This window comes from Balaenoptera borealis (genome assembly GCF_965194805.1).
Source record: "Balaenoptera borealis genome assembly, chromosome: 12".
Lineage (NCBI taxonomy): Eukaryota > Metazoa > Chordata > Mammalia > Artiodactyla > Balaenopteridae > Balaenoptera > Balaenoptera borealis.
The window spans coordinates 71,713,173-71,729,295 of record NC_138869.1 but is presented as its reverse complement, the minus strand read 5'-3'; the positions used below and the strand labels follow the sequence as shown (position 1 = coordinate 71,729,295).

At 41.3% G+C, this 16,123-nt stretch overlaps 1 protein-coding gene across 5 annotated transcripts in view; it reads right to left on the bottom strand.

The window, feature by feature from the left end:
- LOC309607811 (bombesin receptor-activated protein C6orf89 homolog) overlaps window positions 1-15,847 on the bottom strand; it is a 31,993-nt gene extending 16,146 nt beyond the window's left edge. For 2 of the 5 annotated variants that reach the window (XR_014232555.1, XM_082346798.1), the window contains exons 1-3: window positions 11,925-12,353; window positions 9,665-9,872; window positions 8,995-9,208 (exon numbers count right to left, since the gene is read on the bottom strand). Coding sequence is in view for 4 of the 5 variants with exons in the window: in XM_082346798.1 (XP_082202924.1) it covers window positions 8,995-9,208; window positions 9,665-9,872; window positions 11,925-11,944 (442 nt within the window). In the remaining variant the exon portion in view is untranslated. Of the gene's footprint in view, window positions 1-8,994; window positions 9,209-9,664; window positions 9,873-11,924; window positions 12,354-12,401; window positions 12,494-15,718 lie in introns of those variants that run through there. The other 3 variants (XM_082346800.1, XM_082346799.1, XM_082346801.1) reach the window with 3 other exon arrangements.
- Between the last annotated feature and the right edge of the window lie 276 nt (window positions 15,848-16,123).

Here is a 16,123-nt window from a genome sequence, read left to right as displayed (position 1 = left end):
CCCAATACGAGTCATTTTTGCAGGTAATGTATCGTTTACTCTTTACCACATAATTACTGAGGAGGCATTGCTATTCTCATTTTACAGATGAGCAAACTGAGACTGAGAGGCAAGAGGAATTACCGAGGCACCTGGGTGCGGTGGGAAGAGCACAGAGGATGCGGTGGGGCGGGGATAAGAGGACAGAGGCTGCTGAGGAAGACTGTGATGAGGACTTCTAGGGCTTCCTTCTAGGAAGGTTATTCTGGATTGTGACTAGGGTGTCCTGGAAGAGAAAGGCTGGGAAGAGGAAGACCCGGTTATACTTTGTTTTTGTCCTTTTTTGGGGGAGGGAGGGGTTGTACTGTGATGAGAAGTGAAGTACGAGAGTCTTTTTTCTTTTTTTTTAATTTTTTTTTTTGGCCGCAATGTGCAGCATGTGGGATCTTAGTTCCCCAACCAGGGATCGAACCCACATGCCCCTGCACTGGAAGCACGGAGTCTTAACCACTGGACCGCCAGGGAAGTCCCTATAACGAGAGTTTTAACTGAGGCAGTGGGCTTGGGAAGAAAGGGGTGATTCCAGAGGCAGTGATGACACAATCTATGGTTCTAAGCAGCACTATGGAGAATGTCTGTGCAGGCTGAGATGGCGCAAGAGATCCTCATCTAAAGGAGACACTGGAGAGCTGCATATATTTATCATCACAATTTTCTGTAGTAATGTGTCATATTCCAAATGAATCAATTAATGATGACAATCTTCCCAGGAGATAAGAGTAAAGTGTCAGGAGAAATTCTTCTAATTTATACAAAGGTGCTTCATGGGCTAATAGCAGGCAGTTCTGAACCTAAGGGTATCAAGAGATTATTTTAACTGTAATTTATTTTAGTTTTATTCTGAGCTTTAGATATTCTTGGGATTAACAGGTAGAGATATGTGAAAAGCAGGTGGAGGAAGAAAACCCAAAGAAAATCAAGAAAGGAAGAGAAAACAATAACATAATTTAACAAGGTGGCAGAACACAAGATAGAGATCTCTAGACATGTAAACATCAATAGTGTTCTGACACTGCTGACCATAATCATTTAAAAATGGAAATGGAAAATGATCTCATTCATAAAAACTGGCAATAAATTTAACAAGAAAGGTAAAACTATAAAATTTTACTGAAGGATATAAAATACGACCTAAATAAACATATCATACCATGATCCTCGATGGGAAGACTAAATATCATAAAGATGTCAAGTCTATTCAAAAAATACATATATGAACCTTAATACAACTTGGATAGAATCCCATCAGAGTCTCTTATTGGTGAAGGTGGGGATGGGGTGGGGTTGTGACGACGGCATTCTAAAGTTCATTTAGAAGAGAAAATGTGTGAGAATAGCAACAGGCAACAACCCGCCCCCTGACAAATTAACTCTGGGAAATATTTAAGTGCCAGAAGGCATGCTGGGGTAATACAAATGAATCACGAAGTATGGTCACTGCTTAAAATCTACAGCAGATACTCCTCTCAGGCACAGATACAGTCAGAGGCTATATTAAGAGCCTCATGTGACAGACACTGGGCAGACTGTGGACCTGAGGACCCTCACCTCTGACTGCTCATGGGTCACTGGAGAGCTCGAGCCTCTCTTTGTGCCACGCATGAGGAGGGCAGGACTAGAGGGAAAGGGCATTGCTTTGCTCTCTCTGTGTAGATAATATGAACAAGTAATTCATGAAAAATAAATACAAATGGCCTAAAAGAAACACATGAAAAGACATCCAACTCCACTAAAAGGTGACTTAAAGTGAGATACCACTTTTCAGTTTCTTGACTGGCAAAACAATGGCAACATCCAGTGTTGATGATCTACATATGCTGTTAATGTTAGTTAATGAAAGTTACACATTGGTGTAAGTTTATGTAGATAATTTGTTAGTATTTATTAAAATGTAAAATGTGCATGCTCTTTGACCCAGCTATTCTACTTCCGAGAATCTACCTTACAGAAATAATAGTATATGTATATAAAAGTGTGTGTATATGAATGTCCCACGTCTTTTTTTTTTTATAATAGTAAAAAATCTAGAAACTGTTCAATTATGGAATACTCACAGAATGGAATAATATAAAATCCTGAAAAATGTGTATACTGGGTTGAATAGCGTCCCCCTTAAAATTCAAGTCCTTCTGGAACCTCAGAAGATGACCATATTTGAAAATAGGGTCCTTGCAGATGTAATTAAACATGAGGTGATACTGAAGTAGGGTTGGTCCTAAATTCAATCTAAATCGTGTCCTTATTAGAAGAGGAGAGGACGCACAATGACACACAGTGGGAAGATGGCCCTGCAGAGATGGGGACTGGAGTTATGCTACCACAGCTAAGGAATGCCAAGGATTGATGGCAACCACCAGAACCTGGAAGAGGCAAAGAAAGATTCTTCCCTAGAGCCTTTGAGAAGGAGAAGAGCCCTAAAACACCTTGATTTTAGACTTCTAGCCTCCAAAACTGTGAGAAAATTAATTTCTATTGTTTTAACCCACCTGGCCTTTGGTACTTTGTTACGACAGCCTTGGAAACTAATACAATGTGTCTAGCCAAAAATATGGACATAAGCCCTTTCTTGCATGTGTGAATCAAAAACTATTTTATATTTATAGATATTAAGTATAGCTATCTGTACAGCCATGGAAAAATTCAGAAAGATGTATATCAAATTATTACCAGTGGTTGCTTGGGTGGAAGAGTTAGAGGGATACAGGTGAGAAAATTCACTTCATTAAAAGTATATTTTTAAAAATCAAAAATCTCATACCTCTTTTTTTGTCTTTGTATGTAAGCATTTTTTTTTTTTTTTGGCTGTGCCGCGCGACATGTGGGATCCTAGTTCCCTGCTAGGGATTGAACCCTCACTCCCTGCATTGGAAGCACAGTCTTAACCACTGGACCGCCAGGGAAGTTCCTGTATGTAAATGTTTTATGTATTTTCCAAATAAAAATGTCTTTGGAGAGAATTCCCTGGTGGTCCAGTGGTTAGGACTCCACATTTTAACTGCCGAGGGCCCGGGTTCAATCCCTGGTCAGGGAACTAAGATCCTGCAAGCCGCGCGGCATGGCGGGGGAGAGGGGCGGAATAGATATATGTATATGTATAACTGAATCACTTTGCTGTACACCTGAAACTAACACAACATTGTTAACAACTATGCTTCAATATAAACTAAATTTTTAAAAAAAAAGGTCTTTGGAGACCATGAAAACTCAAGCTGAGATTGTTAACTTTTAATGTAGAGTTCAGTCATCTTGGAAGGCAGGCTCCTGGAGAGGTACCTGACAGGAGAAGAGGCACTGTGGCTAGGCTGGCGGCCAGCCAAGGAAGAGGGGAGTGATGAGGAAGAAGGATCGCTGGAAAGGGGTAGTTTATACCATCCATCTGAATTAGGGGAGCACACTGCAAGAGGAAGAGCTACTTTTGATTTCTCTGCAGGCTTCGTCCTCAAGCTGGATAAAGAATGTGCTCATATTTGGTCTGAGGGACTGAGGAATGGCCAGGCAGTGAGTAGGGGGCAGTGTACAGTTGGGGCTCTTTCTCCCCTTCTCACAGAATTTCCAAAAACAAGAAGTGCCCCGACTTCAACTTGGCCTCCATCTATCTGAAAAGGTTTTATCTGACGTGTGCACTATACAACTGGCTGAAGCCAACATACCACAGAGTGATCAAAGTCCCATGCTAGAAAACAGCCAGTAGCACACAGCAGACCATCCCATGCCACCCCAGGCCACAACTTTTCTTCAATTACCTAACATGCTACATCTCACTTCTCTGCAGCCCTCCTCTGCTTCTATCCACTCCTCCAGCACCAGACAGAAAGGCCAGTGGAAGTTGGATAGCGATTTCCTAACTTTCTTTTGATTTCCAAGGCTTCTTTATGCAAGATATCCTTCTTATACTAGCTATTTCATACTAAAAAAATGTGTGACAAAGAAGTGAAACTCCACGTCTAAGAGTTCAATAAAACGCCATGGTCTGTATTCCAAATTCTCACCGTGATTATGGAATCACTTTGCTGTCTGAGGTGTCAAAAACGGTCTTGCAGACAAAACACAGCCTTGAAGTTAAGAAAGGCAGAAACTGTAACCGCCCAGCCTTCTCTGCAAGTTGGGCACTCTGCAGAACAATGGTGAGCCAAGCCTGTCAGGAGGCTTCCTGGTGCCTGAGAGTTGTTTACAAAGAAAACACACTCAGGCTGGCTCGCTGTGGACAACCATAACATACTCCAGAATTCTAAGTGGAGAGAGTCCTTTTACACAGACTATTAATCTGGTGAAAAGCAAAAAGCAAAAAATTAAAAAATAAAAAACAGATTTCTTTCCAGGACCAAAAAAACCTCCCTCTGGGTAAAAAGGATAGAGAAGAAGAAAGGCACAAAGCCAAGACTAGCTCCGCAAGAGCAGGGGGACTGTTTTGTTCACTGCTCTGTTGAGAACAGTTCCTGGTGTACAGCAGGGTCTGAATACACACTCACTGAATGAATGAATGAATGAAACCTTGACTTTTCAGAAGCTTTAACAATAGGATTAAGTCCATGGGGAGAAAAATCAAACAAGTAATCTGAACTTGGAGAAACCTCAAAATAAGGATTAAATAAATATAACCTCATGATTTCTTAGATTTCTCATATTAGAAACGTATCCAAGAAAACCCTGCAGAAGTCCACGACAAAGTCTCTGTGACTTTCGCTGGTACGTGCTCGGTATTTAATCAGGCTACTCTCCAGCAGCTTGTTTTGCTTAGCACTTCTAGCATCCTGGGCATGAGGCAGGAGTGAAGTCTTGACCTTGGCCAGGCCCCCTGCATGGGTGGTAACAGGCCCAGAGCCACTTTCGTACACCGTAGGGATGGAAGGAACCCAAGAAATCATCTCGCCAACAGCTGTGCCTTCAGGAAGCAACACGTTTGAACCATTCCAAACCAGAGAGTCCATCTATTTTTATAAGTTCTCCTTGTATAAAAATTTGTCTCTAAACGTGAGACTTTGGGCAAGTTAGTCAACCCCCTTGCTCATCAGCTTCCTCATCTTTGAAATGGACATAAAAATATTAACTACCTTACGTGACTGCTGTGAAGACTGAGGAATGCACGGCACAGTATATGGCACAGTGCCAAGTATACTGTAAGTGCCCAACAGAGCTGTTATCACTTTACTCTTTTATTTGTAAATAAACAGGTCCTAGCATTTCACTTTGAGCACTGGCCTGGACTCTAATTCTGATTAGGTCCTTACCTTAGTTCTAAGTCAGTGAATGATCTGCTATTCCCCAAACTCCTTGATATTGGTAGATCCACTTCAACCTTCCCTTGAAAGTTCATGGGTACATAAAGTTCCAATTATGCAGTACAGATACAGAGATGCAGCTTCTCATTGTATGTGAGAACTGTCCCAGGCCTCCTCAGTATATATGGATGTTACAATTACAAATTATAAATGCCCCAAGTAAACAAAATAGTTGGGCCTAACATTCTGGAACCTGGCTTGAATGAGGGCAGAGGCAGCAGGCAGTAAATGTAATATGCTAGACTAGAGTAAAGAAACTAAGGTTCAAGTGCTAGTCTGTCACGTTTAGCTGGGTAAGCAAGCTATTTCACCTCTCCTGGTTTCAATTTCCTCTTTACAAAACAGGGGTATGGGGCTTCCCTGGTGGCACAGTGGTTGAGAATCTGCCTGCCAATGCAGGGGACACGGGTTCGAGCCCTGGTCTGGGAAGATCCCACATGCCGCGGGGCTACTAGGCCCGTGAGCCACAACTACTGAGCCTGTGTGTCTGGAGCCTGTGCTCCGCAACAAGAGAGGCCGCGACAGTGAGAGGCCCGTGCACTGCGATGAAGAGTGGCCCCCGCTTGCCACAACTAGAGAAAGCCCTCGCACAGAAATGAAGACCCAACACAGCCAAAAATAAATAAATAAATAAATTTAAAAAACAAAAACAAAAACAGGGGTATGTACCAGATCAACTCTATAAAGTTCCTTTTGAGCTCTAAGACTCAATGATTCCACGGAAGGGTGAAAGCCAAGAGGGTGGCTGGCAGGGTCAAAGCAGATATAAAGATATGAGGCCAGGGGCGGGGGTGGGTAAGAACTAAGAATGTGAATGTGAAGAGAAAACTGCAGGTTAATAAGAGAAAGGACTTAGTCAAACAGTAAGTCAAACCTTACCTATAAGGGTGAAGACTGGGAGGATGAACTGGGCTGAATGCCTAGAAAAGACTAGTTCAGGAAAATTCTAAAGGGCCAATGGCTTGGAGGACCGTTTATTTTTGGACGTGCAGTACCAGCCAGAAAGAACCCTATTTCTTCGGGGACTAGGGAGCTGAGAGAAAAAGCATCTGGTGACCTGAAAGAAAGAGTGTTGAACTCCAAAATCAAACTTAAAGCCAGACTCTTCAGGTATACCATGTAGCTACAAACTACTCATATCAGAGGTTAAGAGCTCAGACTCTGAAGATGGGCGGCCTAGGTTCAAATCATGGTTCCATGACTAACTAGCCTTATTAGATCAGACAAGTGAGCTAATCTCACTCTACTTCAGTGTCTTCATCTGTAAAACAGACATAAAACCAGAACCTACTGCATAGGGATATTGTAAAGATCAAATGAACCAATATATGGAAAGCCCTTTGAACAGGGCCTGGCATCTGGTAAGTACTAAATAAGTCAGCTTATTTATTTTCTGCTGCAGAGTGGGATGTTCACTGCAGAGTCACTTCATTCACTCCATGAAGAGGAGTTAGGGGCAGGGTATCCTACCCAAGGCTGAAACTTAGAAAAAGAACAACTTCTGTTGCCTTTTGTTCCCTGGTTAGAGTCAAGTGGAAAACCCACCAGTGGTCAGGAAGAAACCTAGCAGCACTGGAGGTGGTGAATCTGGTAGGTCACTGCTGCTCCCTGCAAGGAGTGTCAGATGATCCCCGGGAGCATTAGGACAGCCCTTAAGGAAACAATATGGTGGAGGGCTTTCCCATGGGAGCTACATTCACTTTACATTCTCCCTCGACATTTACTTTAAAGGTATTGCTAAGTAGTCCTAACTGAAAGGCAGCTGCTTTTGGGTACCACGACAATAGGAATGATTTATATATTTTTTACTTTTCTGGCCCTCTTTCAGGCCCAGCAGTTTGCCCTTCTTATACCTAGTTCTCCCCAATATGTTTCTATTCACCACTTACATTATTATGCATTCTTAAGTTTCCTTCCAAGTGCTATGCAAAATGCTGTTAGTTTTACATGTCTACAGCTTCCCAGAATTATCACACATAGGAAAATAGGGTGCAGTATCTCCATTTACAAGTAAAAGCAGCACTTTAATAGAATCAACAACATTAAAGACCTAAAACCACACCCTTCCAATGCTCTCTCTTTACAAGTGAGCTCTAAGGACTCATTTTTATTTCCATCTGCAAGGCAAAATATTCATTTGGAGTGGCCAAACAACCTGGCTTGTTGACAAGACACCTATGTTTCTTGACTTTTTAAACTCCGATACACAGAATAAGCAATCACTGTCCATTGACTATTATTGCTTAACTCAGCAGTCTGTGGAGATGTACTTTATAAGATGGGGAGAAAGAAAGTGCCATCAACCTGGTCCTAAAAATTGTTGACTTCATCTCATGTGCCAAAGAGTAGAAAATGACTTTAGGGAGGCTGTGAGGGGAAGACAGGAAAGGAGGCTGATGCATCCGAGGAAGCAGCACAGGCTGGCCTGACTGACACGTTTCTCTGGCTCTTTCCCCTACATGCTCTGGACCTTCCTGATAGGAGTTGGAAACTTCATTTTTTTGAGCTTTGTTGTTTCAAAAACAACCTCCCCAGTAAATACAAGAAAGTTATATATCTGGAATTTAAAAGTTTAAATACATAAGTTGATTTTTTTTAAAAACTTACAAGGCTGGGTTTTTGTTTTACAATGTTCCCTTCCTCTGATTTTGATATAATTCTGGAAACCTTTCCATGATTTCCTCAAGTGTACAAAAATAGCTTTCAAAGGAGACCCAAAGGAGGTGATGATTTTTATGACTGATTAGGTCTTGGCTTAAAACGTAGCATTATGATTATAAAGCTTAGTTTCAACTGCTAAATTTTTTTTGAAAACAACACTGAAGAGAAAACATACTTCCTCAACAGTTATGCTGAAGCCTAAAGGTTTCAGAACACAGTTACACAAAAAGTTCTATAATCCATTTGTGATATTAACTTACATATTCCTTCATACAGGCAAATAAGATAAAGACTAAGATAAAACAATAAGAAATGAATAAAATAAAATCCCCAAATAATATCCCTTTATTCTTTCTCAAAAGTAAATTTCGAATCTTACCACATTACACTATTCTCAAAAGGGAACTCCTCAAATGGTCTATTGGAACAGGAATTCCTATGCTATCACTGATGCATTGTTACTAAATTTAAGTGCTTCTTAAATTCAATTTATTGGCAAAATTGTACACTTAGGAGCACTACGTAGTGAACTGTGAAACAGAGAGAAAAGACTCAATTGAAAGAGAAGGATATACCCAGACAAAAACCTAGCCAACAGGCTAAGGACTATTAGAGGATATGGACTCAGATGCTTTCAATAAACCAATAGCTATTTATTAAAATATCTATTATGGATAGGGATCACAGGAGAGAAAACAGTAGAGTAAGATACACTCAAATCCCTCCTATGAGCAAAAACACTCATCCCCATCACGTGTGTTTTATAATCAGGGGGCTTGAATTTGGCTCCACCCGGTGTGTTTCTCTGACAAGCTTCTTCATCCTCTGAGCCTCAGTTTCTCAATCTGCAAAATGGGGTAATAAAACCCATCCCATAGAGTTTCACTAAGGATTGAATTAAATGAGGCAACACAGGGAAAGTGTCTCTCATTAGATGTCAGTAAATGTTATTTCCTTTCTCATGATATACTGCTAAGAAAGCCGTAACTAATAAGTAACAAATGCAGTATTCTACCTGGAAAGGGTCTGTCTGCATCACCCCCATGCAGAGGAACTCCCTTATTTTCTGGCATATACTTCTTGGTAATGGGCAAAGACATCAGCCGGATGTGATGGATGAGTGAGCGCCAGGTATGAGCTCCAGAAAGCACTGGTTCAGGTGGTAATGGGCTGAAAGGTTGAATCACAAAGTAGGCAGTGAGCAAGATTAATCCCAGGGTTACGAGGACCTACAAGGAAAGACAGGAAATGGATTAATAATTGTCACAGCTAACAAAATACTTTTAGGCCAAGGAAAAAAAACAGGCATCTTCTACTATTTCCAGTGTGCTTTAAGAACTAATCCATTTACATAAACAAGCCACTGACATTCACTTCTGAAAGCATTTAAAGCTTGAGAACTGTGAGGACTGCAAGGCTTACCAAGTTTTTATCATACAGACCAGGGGCTATGTTCATCATTTAAAAATATACACAGATACGGTTAATGACAAATACACAGCTTTCATCTAGAACATTTAACAAAGTAGTCAAATTTGTTAATAACACATCACAACAAAGAGTAAAGGCCAATTTATTCATAGAAAAACCAAGGTTCAGTGGTGGAATCAGTCAACAGTAATATTTGGGGAGAATGTTGAAGAGTTTGTGCTCTAAGCTATTTCCAAGTCAGAACACATTTTTACCTTGTACACAGCTAGAAGGAGGGGATACTGGGGTGGCCCCCTCTGAGGTTCATTCTTTTCCAGCAGCTGTCTGATAAATTTTTCAATTGCTTTCTCTGACATGCCACACTGATGGCCCGTCTGTCTTACCAAATCAACAGTCTCTGAAAGTTTGTCATAAATGCTGAGCTCATTAGCAGCAAGATCCATGTCTTCTAACACAAAATCCCTGAGAGAGAAAGAAAATGAATGCAAAAAGAAAGATGGTTTCTTTAAAGTACTTCCTCCACAAAGTTACTTCCTTTAGAACAGTGCTTTTTGACCAGCTTTTTTGACCACCTGTGGGGAAGGACCAATTCTTCTGTAAAACACAATGAATACATTGAGACAATGTCAAGATGCAATGCAAGTATTTAAGTGCTTTTTAATTGTGGGCTAGTAATAAATGGTTCACAGGCCAGCACTGGTTCCCAAACACTTTGAGGAATACCTGTCCAGAGCACAATAAATCCCTAATGGGACTCAGAAACACTAGTGCCATCCAAAATGATTTCTGAAACCAATCACAGGAGATCCGCTACCGGTAATTTACTAAAATAAAAAAAAATGGAATATGGAAAGTGTTGTTGATCAATTATTTCCTTCCTTTCACATCAGATGAACCTTTTAGCAACACAAGGGGAGGAACTTATCACTGAAGGCAAGATTTACTGAGGAACACACTGATATGCTTTATTCCTGACAGAGCAAGAATTTCAGACAACACAAAACCATGGCATGGTAGCGCTTCAGACTTAGCAGGTTGCAGTCCTCATGCTTTTCTGCAAATACAATCTTAGACAATAAAGGGCATTCTGTTTGTATTTTACATACTTAAAGGCCTAAGATCTATAACTCATTTCAAAATTCAATTTGCATTCTCATAGTTATTTTAAAGCCAGATTGTTTCACAGTAGCCATAGAATTGAAGGCAAAAACTAAAGGCAAAATAGAATTCTCTCTGTATCATGTTTCACAGTGGCTACAGAATAAAAGACGAAAACTAAAGGCAAAATAGAATTCTCTCTGTATCATTTGTAAAATGAAATAAAAAAGTTATTTTTAAAAAGTGCTTGTGCTACGGAACAATGTTTTTCTTCATTTATAGGAGGAAAAGCAGTGCTTGGGATCTATGCTCTCTTCTGTTGGTTGGGTTTTGTTGTTGTTGTTATTTTCTTGTTTTTACATTGCAGAGGGTCCTCTTATTTCATATAGTTCATCCCCAAGGTGTTGCTAAGACCAAAAAGCACTGACATGGTACAACTATTTCTTCAGTAAGGAGATGCTGCCCCCTGTAGAACAGAGGACAACAGTCATGAAGCTCCAGCAGAAGAAGAGGTCTGCACTGCCACAAACCAGCACACATCCCGGCATAGCTCCTCTTCTAACAATGCCTCCTCTAATGACTCCTTCCCTTTGGTCCTCTTTCTGACTATTAACCTTTTACTTCACTAGTTCTTAACTGTGCCTGCACATTAGAATCACCTAGAGCGCTTTTAATGAATGCTTATACCAGGGCCCCAACCCAAGACCAACTAAATCAGAATCAGACTTCTAATGGTGGATTAACAGGCAGGTAATCTAGACTTTGGGGACTGGGGGAGGGAGGGAGGAACCCCACATTAAAGGGGACACATCCTTTCTCCAAACTCTCTGCCGTTGCTCAAACTATTTTTTTAAGACCACAAAGGCCTTCATTTCAAGGTTCAGGTAAAAGGATGGTGAAAACTCTTATTTTAAAATGTGTAGTTTTGTGAATTCCCTGGCGGTCCAGTGGTTGGGACTCAGTGCTTTCACTGCCAGAGACACAGCATTTTCCTGTTTAAATGAACAAAGATATTCCAAGCAAGCAAGCAAGCTACAATAAATTATCCAACAATACCCAGTCAAAATCCATTAAAACTCAGTAGAGGACCAGAAAAGGAAAGCAGTGGGAATTCTAGAAAAAAATTCCAGTAAAAAACTTTAAAGTTTTGAGAGATGGGGGCACCTGTAGGTATCCTCAGGGAGAAGAGAACGTCACATTGGTGTGCACTTAGGGGCACCATTAAGGGGAAAGAAGTGCAGGTGAGGTTAAAAGGAGAACCAACTATCATCGGTTTTGAAGACTGTTTCACAATCTTTGTAAACCTCTGCCCACTTTTGATACACATAAAAATCTCATTAAACTCCCAGTTTGTGTTGCAAATAGGGTTTTTTTTTAATTCAAGTACACAGTGATAATATGATATTGAATACATACATTTTTTGCAAGCTGTACATCCTTCTTCTCTGAGATTCTGACACATTTCTCAAGTTATCAGAAGGGTAGTTACTAATAATTTAGTGAAGTTTCCAAGAGCACATGGAGGTCTTGATAATAAGCCTTCCTTTTGCCTTTGGTAAGATCAGTGGTTCTCAACTGGGGGCAACTCTGCCCCTGAGGGGATATTTGGAAAGTCTGGAGACATTTGTGATTGTCACACTTGAGGATACTACTGGCATCTAGTGGCTATGATGTTAATTAAATGACAAAAAAAATCTTGTCCCTTTAGGTCAGATTATAGAGCAGCTCCCTTGCTGCGATCTGCTGAAAGTCAACCCTCAACACGACAGTTTGTATTAAGAACAAAAACAAAAAACTTGTCCCTTAAAGAAAAACACAAAGTCATGGCTAAGCATCAAGTATACTCATTTAGACTGAGTGAAATCAGCTGAAGCTTGATGGCAATCCCTTTACCTCCAGAAAGAAGGTCCAACTCTGGCAGAAATGAGCTTTGCCACAGAGGGAAGTTCCGATGAGTGAGCTTGACTCTTAACAGTGGCTTATACCTGCAAGGGCACAGGCAGAATCACTTGCAGAGTTGCAAAAATCAAGGTATCATGCACCACCTTGGATATACTGAATTGCCAGAACCTTGGGAATGGGACCCAGGTGCAGAAGATTTCAAACCTCTTCCCTGCTGATTACAGACACAACCCCCAATTAGGAGACATTGCTGTGGAACAGTGGAATCTCAACTGGGGTGATTCTGCTCCAGAATCATAGCTATTAAAACGAATAATTCTCTAACATCACCTAATATCTAGTCCACAGTCAAATTTCCCCAAAGGTCCAAAAAAAGAAAGAAAGAAAGAAAGAAAGGCAAGCCATGTAGCTTTTTAGAAGTCTAGGATCCAACCAATGATCACATTATCACAGTGAGCTGTCATGTCTCTTTGGTCTACTTAAATCTACAATAGATGCTGGTGTGGTTTTTTTTTTTTTTCTTTCTGGCCTTTTATGACATTGATATATTTGAAGCAGGAATCCCCACATCTTTAAACATATTTCTACTTATTCCTATCTTCACCACTTCTAGTTTCTACCATTAAAAAAAAAAAATCCTTCCTCTTCAGATTTCCAGAGCTCATACTCTTCCTCCCTTCAGAGCCAAGCTCCCTTAAAAAAAAAAAAAAAGGTATCACTTCACCTTCTTGTTTCTCAGGTCACCATTCGTTTCTGACCCCCTCATGCCACTGATACTGCTCCCACTAAGGTCACCAAAGGCTTTCTACACATGCCAAGTCCAAAGGACGTTTTTTCAGTTAACACCTTATCTGACCTCTCTGCAGCAGCTGCCATTGCTACCCATTATCTCCCTCAAGGGCTCTCAAACCTTGGCATAATTCTTTTGTTCTCTTCTGAGTCTATGTCCCGGAATGTTGGTATTCATCACGGTTGTCCTTGACCGTCTCATTCCCTCCATGGCTTTAACCACCACCTATTAGTGATTTCCAAATCTCTTCTCCAGTCTAGAACTCTCTCCAAAACTCAAGACCCATCTATCTAACTACCTACCAGACACCCTGGCCCAAATTTCCTATAGTCCCCTATATGTAATGTGTTCCTAACTGACTTATTATTTTTCCCCTGCAAACCATTTCTCCTACTATATTCCTTTTCTTAATTAATGGAAACACCAGTTCTCCAAATTTAAAACCTCTCCTCCTGCTTCTTCATCCCCACTAATGAACCAATCACCAAATCCTCAATTCTACATCCTGTATAGCTCTCACATTCATCACCTCCTCTTCAGCTCTACATGAGCGGCAGTCAAGGCCCTCAACATCTCTCCCACAGACCATCACAAAGATATACTTAATCTCTATATTTAAAATCCTCTTTCTCCTTTCTGATCCATCCTCTACAAGTTATTTTTCTAAAACACAAATTGGTGCACATTGCTCATCTATTTAAAGCACCCTCCTTGACTTCCCATGCCCTGCTAGGGAACAATTTAGCATGGTGGTTAAGAACACAGGCACCGGAGTTAGAAAAAGATGAATGCAAATACTGGATTCTCCATCTACTGCGTGGCCATGAGTCACTGTTTACCCTCTTTAAGCCTCAGAGTTTTCATTTATAAAATGAGGATAATTGTGTCTTTCCAACCATGTTGTTAAAGGATTATAAGGTGATGTATCGAAAACATTTGTCTCAATACCCAAATTAAATACTTAATAATTATTATAAGATGAAGTCCAAATTACTTAGCATGGCCCTTTATGATCTGGTTACTGCCTACCTGTTCAGTCTCATTTTCCATTCCTCCCTCACAGTCTTCATTGCCATACTATTTCACATCTTTTTGCTTTTGTACACATAATTTCCTTTGCTTACAAAATGTAGCCCCCAGTGCTTTGTCCAATGACTGAACGCTATCCCAACCTTCATTTTTGCCCTATGAACCTTAAACACAACTCTATCATTTTGTATTACATCTATTTCCTTGTCTTCCTCTCACACTAAATTGTTTCTTGAAAGCAGAGATAAGTGGAGAAAATAACAACACAAATAACAGGCATGGAAATTCACCTCAGAGACATGGAACCTTATCAGTGTCTGTTGAACAAATTTATAGAAAGGACCTAAAGTGATCATTCTGTTCTCAAACTAATTTGATGTAACTCATGGTTCATTTATTTTACTTTTTCTTCTTATTTTTTAAAAATACATCAGCCTAATGAGAGGTTAGGTAAGCAAGTTTGGAACTTTACACTTGGATATTTTTTGTGGAGTTTTAGAGCAGCTGTGGAAGAATAGGGATTCAAACTGGGTCTTGAAAATTGTTTTGGTCCAAAGCAGAAAGGGCAAACAGGGCCTGTGGTATTCAAGCTGGGCGACGTGAACTTCAGTCAAAACTTCAATGTAGCAAAGCTAAATTTGGTTAAGGCATGTTGTTCCTTAGAGGGAAACTGTGATAACTCAAACTCAAATAAGCAAGCTTATTAAGGGAGAGATGCCCAAAGAACATTTCACCATGGGAACAACTAAATGAGCAAACAGAAAAAGCCAGAATAATAAGTATCTGGGAATAGTCTCTATTATAAGAAGACGACCAAATACTTTAAAAGAAGTATACTGGCGAATACCAAGGCTATGCAGGCTCTTAGACGAGAAAAAGTGTGGCTTGCAGAGTTAATGGTCTTAAAATAGTACGCGCAACACGAGGCAGGCAAATTTCCTCGTTCTAAAAGGAGATTACAAACAGCTCATTTACTTGGGTCAATAAACCAAGTCATATTCCTTTCTAAAATCCGAGATGCCATGTTTATCATATACCAAGATCACACTTAAAAAAAAATTCCCTCCCTAACAATTATTAGAAAAAGATGTTTCGTAAGGGGGCGGGGAATCTACTCTCAACCTACCAAAAAGAAAAAAAATTAGAAATCTGTCAAAAGGGCAGTGAAATCCCGACTTCGCTAGCACCGCTGTGTTGGACACTGCTGTGACGCCCGCGAAACAAGTTCAATTAGGGTCTAACTCGCTTTGCTCTCCCCGGCAGAGCCAAGGAAAAAAAGAGAAGTCACAAGGGAATCGACCCCGGGGGACTTGCTGGAGGATGCCGTCAGTCTGCAAAACGCCAAAGGCTCAGAAAAGGGGTCAGCGCAGGGGCAGGAGTGGCAGTGGCCCCGAAAGGTGGGCTGCGCGAGGATGTCATAGACGGGTGCGGTGACGAGGCTGTCACGAAGCTGCCTCCCCCCTCCCGGCCTCGTGCCCCAGTCACTCACATGCGGGGCCCGCGCCCCCTCGGGCTCCTCCCGCCTCGGGGACAGTAAACCGCCGGGCGTGGAGTATAGGCCGACAACTTCCTGCTTCCGGGCGCACAACCCGGAAGCAACTCCTACGCCAAAGGCGAGGCTGCGCTCTTTCTTCCCGCCCCACGCTTCCGCCAGAAGCCGACAGCACAAAGACTCGGAGCGCTCGGGAACTCTCGCGAGATCTGGAGAGAACGGGTTCTTGCTCCCCCTGGCGTCGTTTCTTCCTCCTCGGTCCTCTTCAGTTCTTGCCAGGGTTTCTCCTCTTCGTGGGCTACAGCAGACTTCATAGCTGAACTGATTCATTCAATGAGCGTTTGTTGAGCCTCCTACTACGTGCCAGGCAGCGTGTTAGGCATTAAGGGGTGGGAGTGGGAG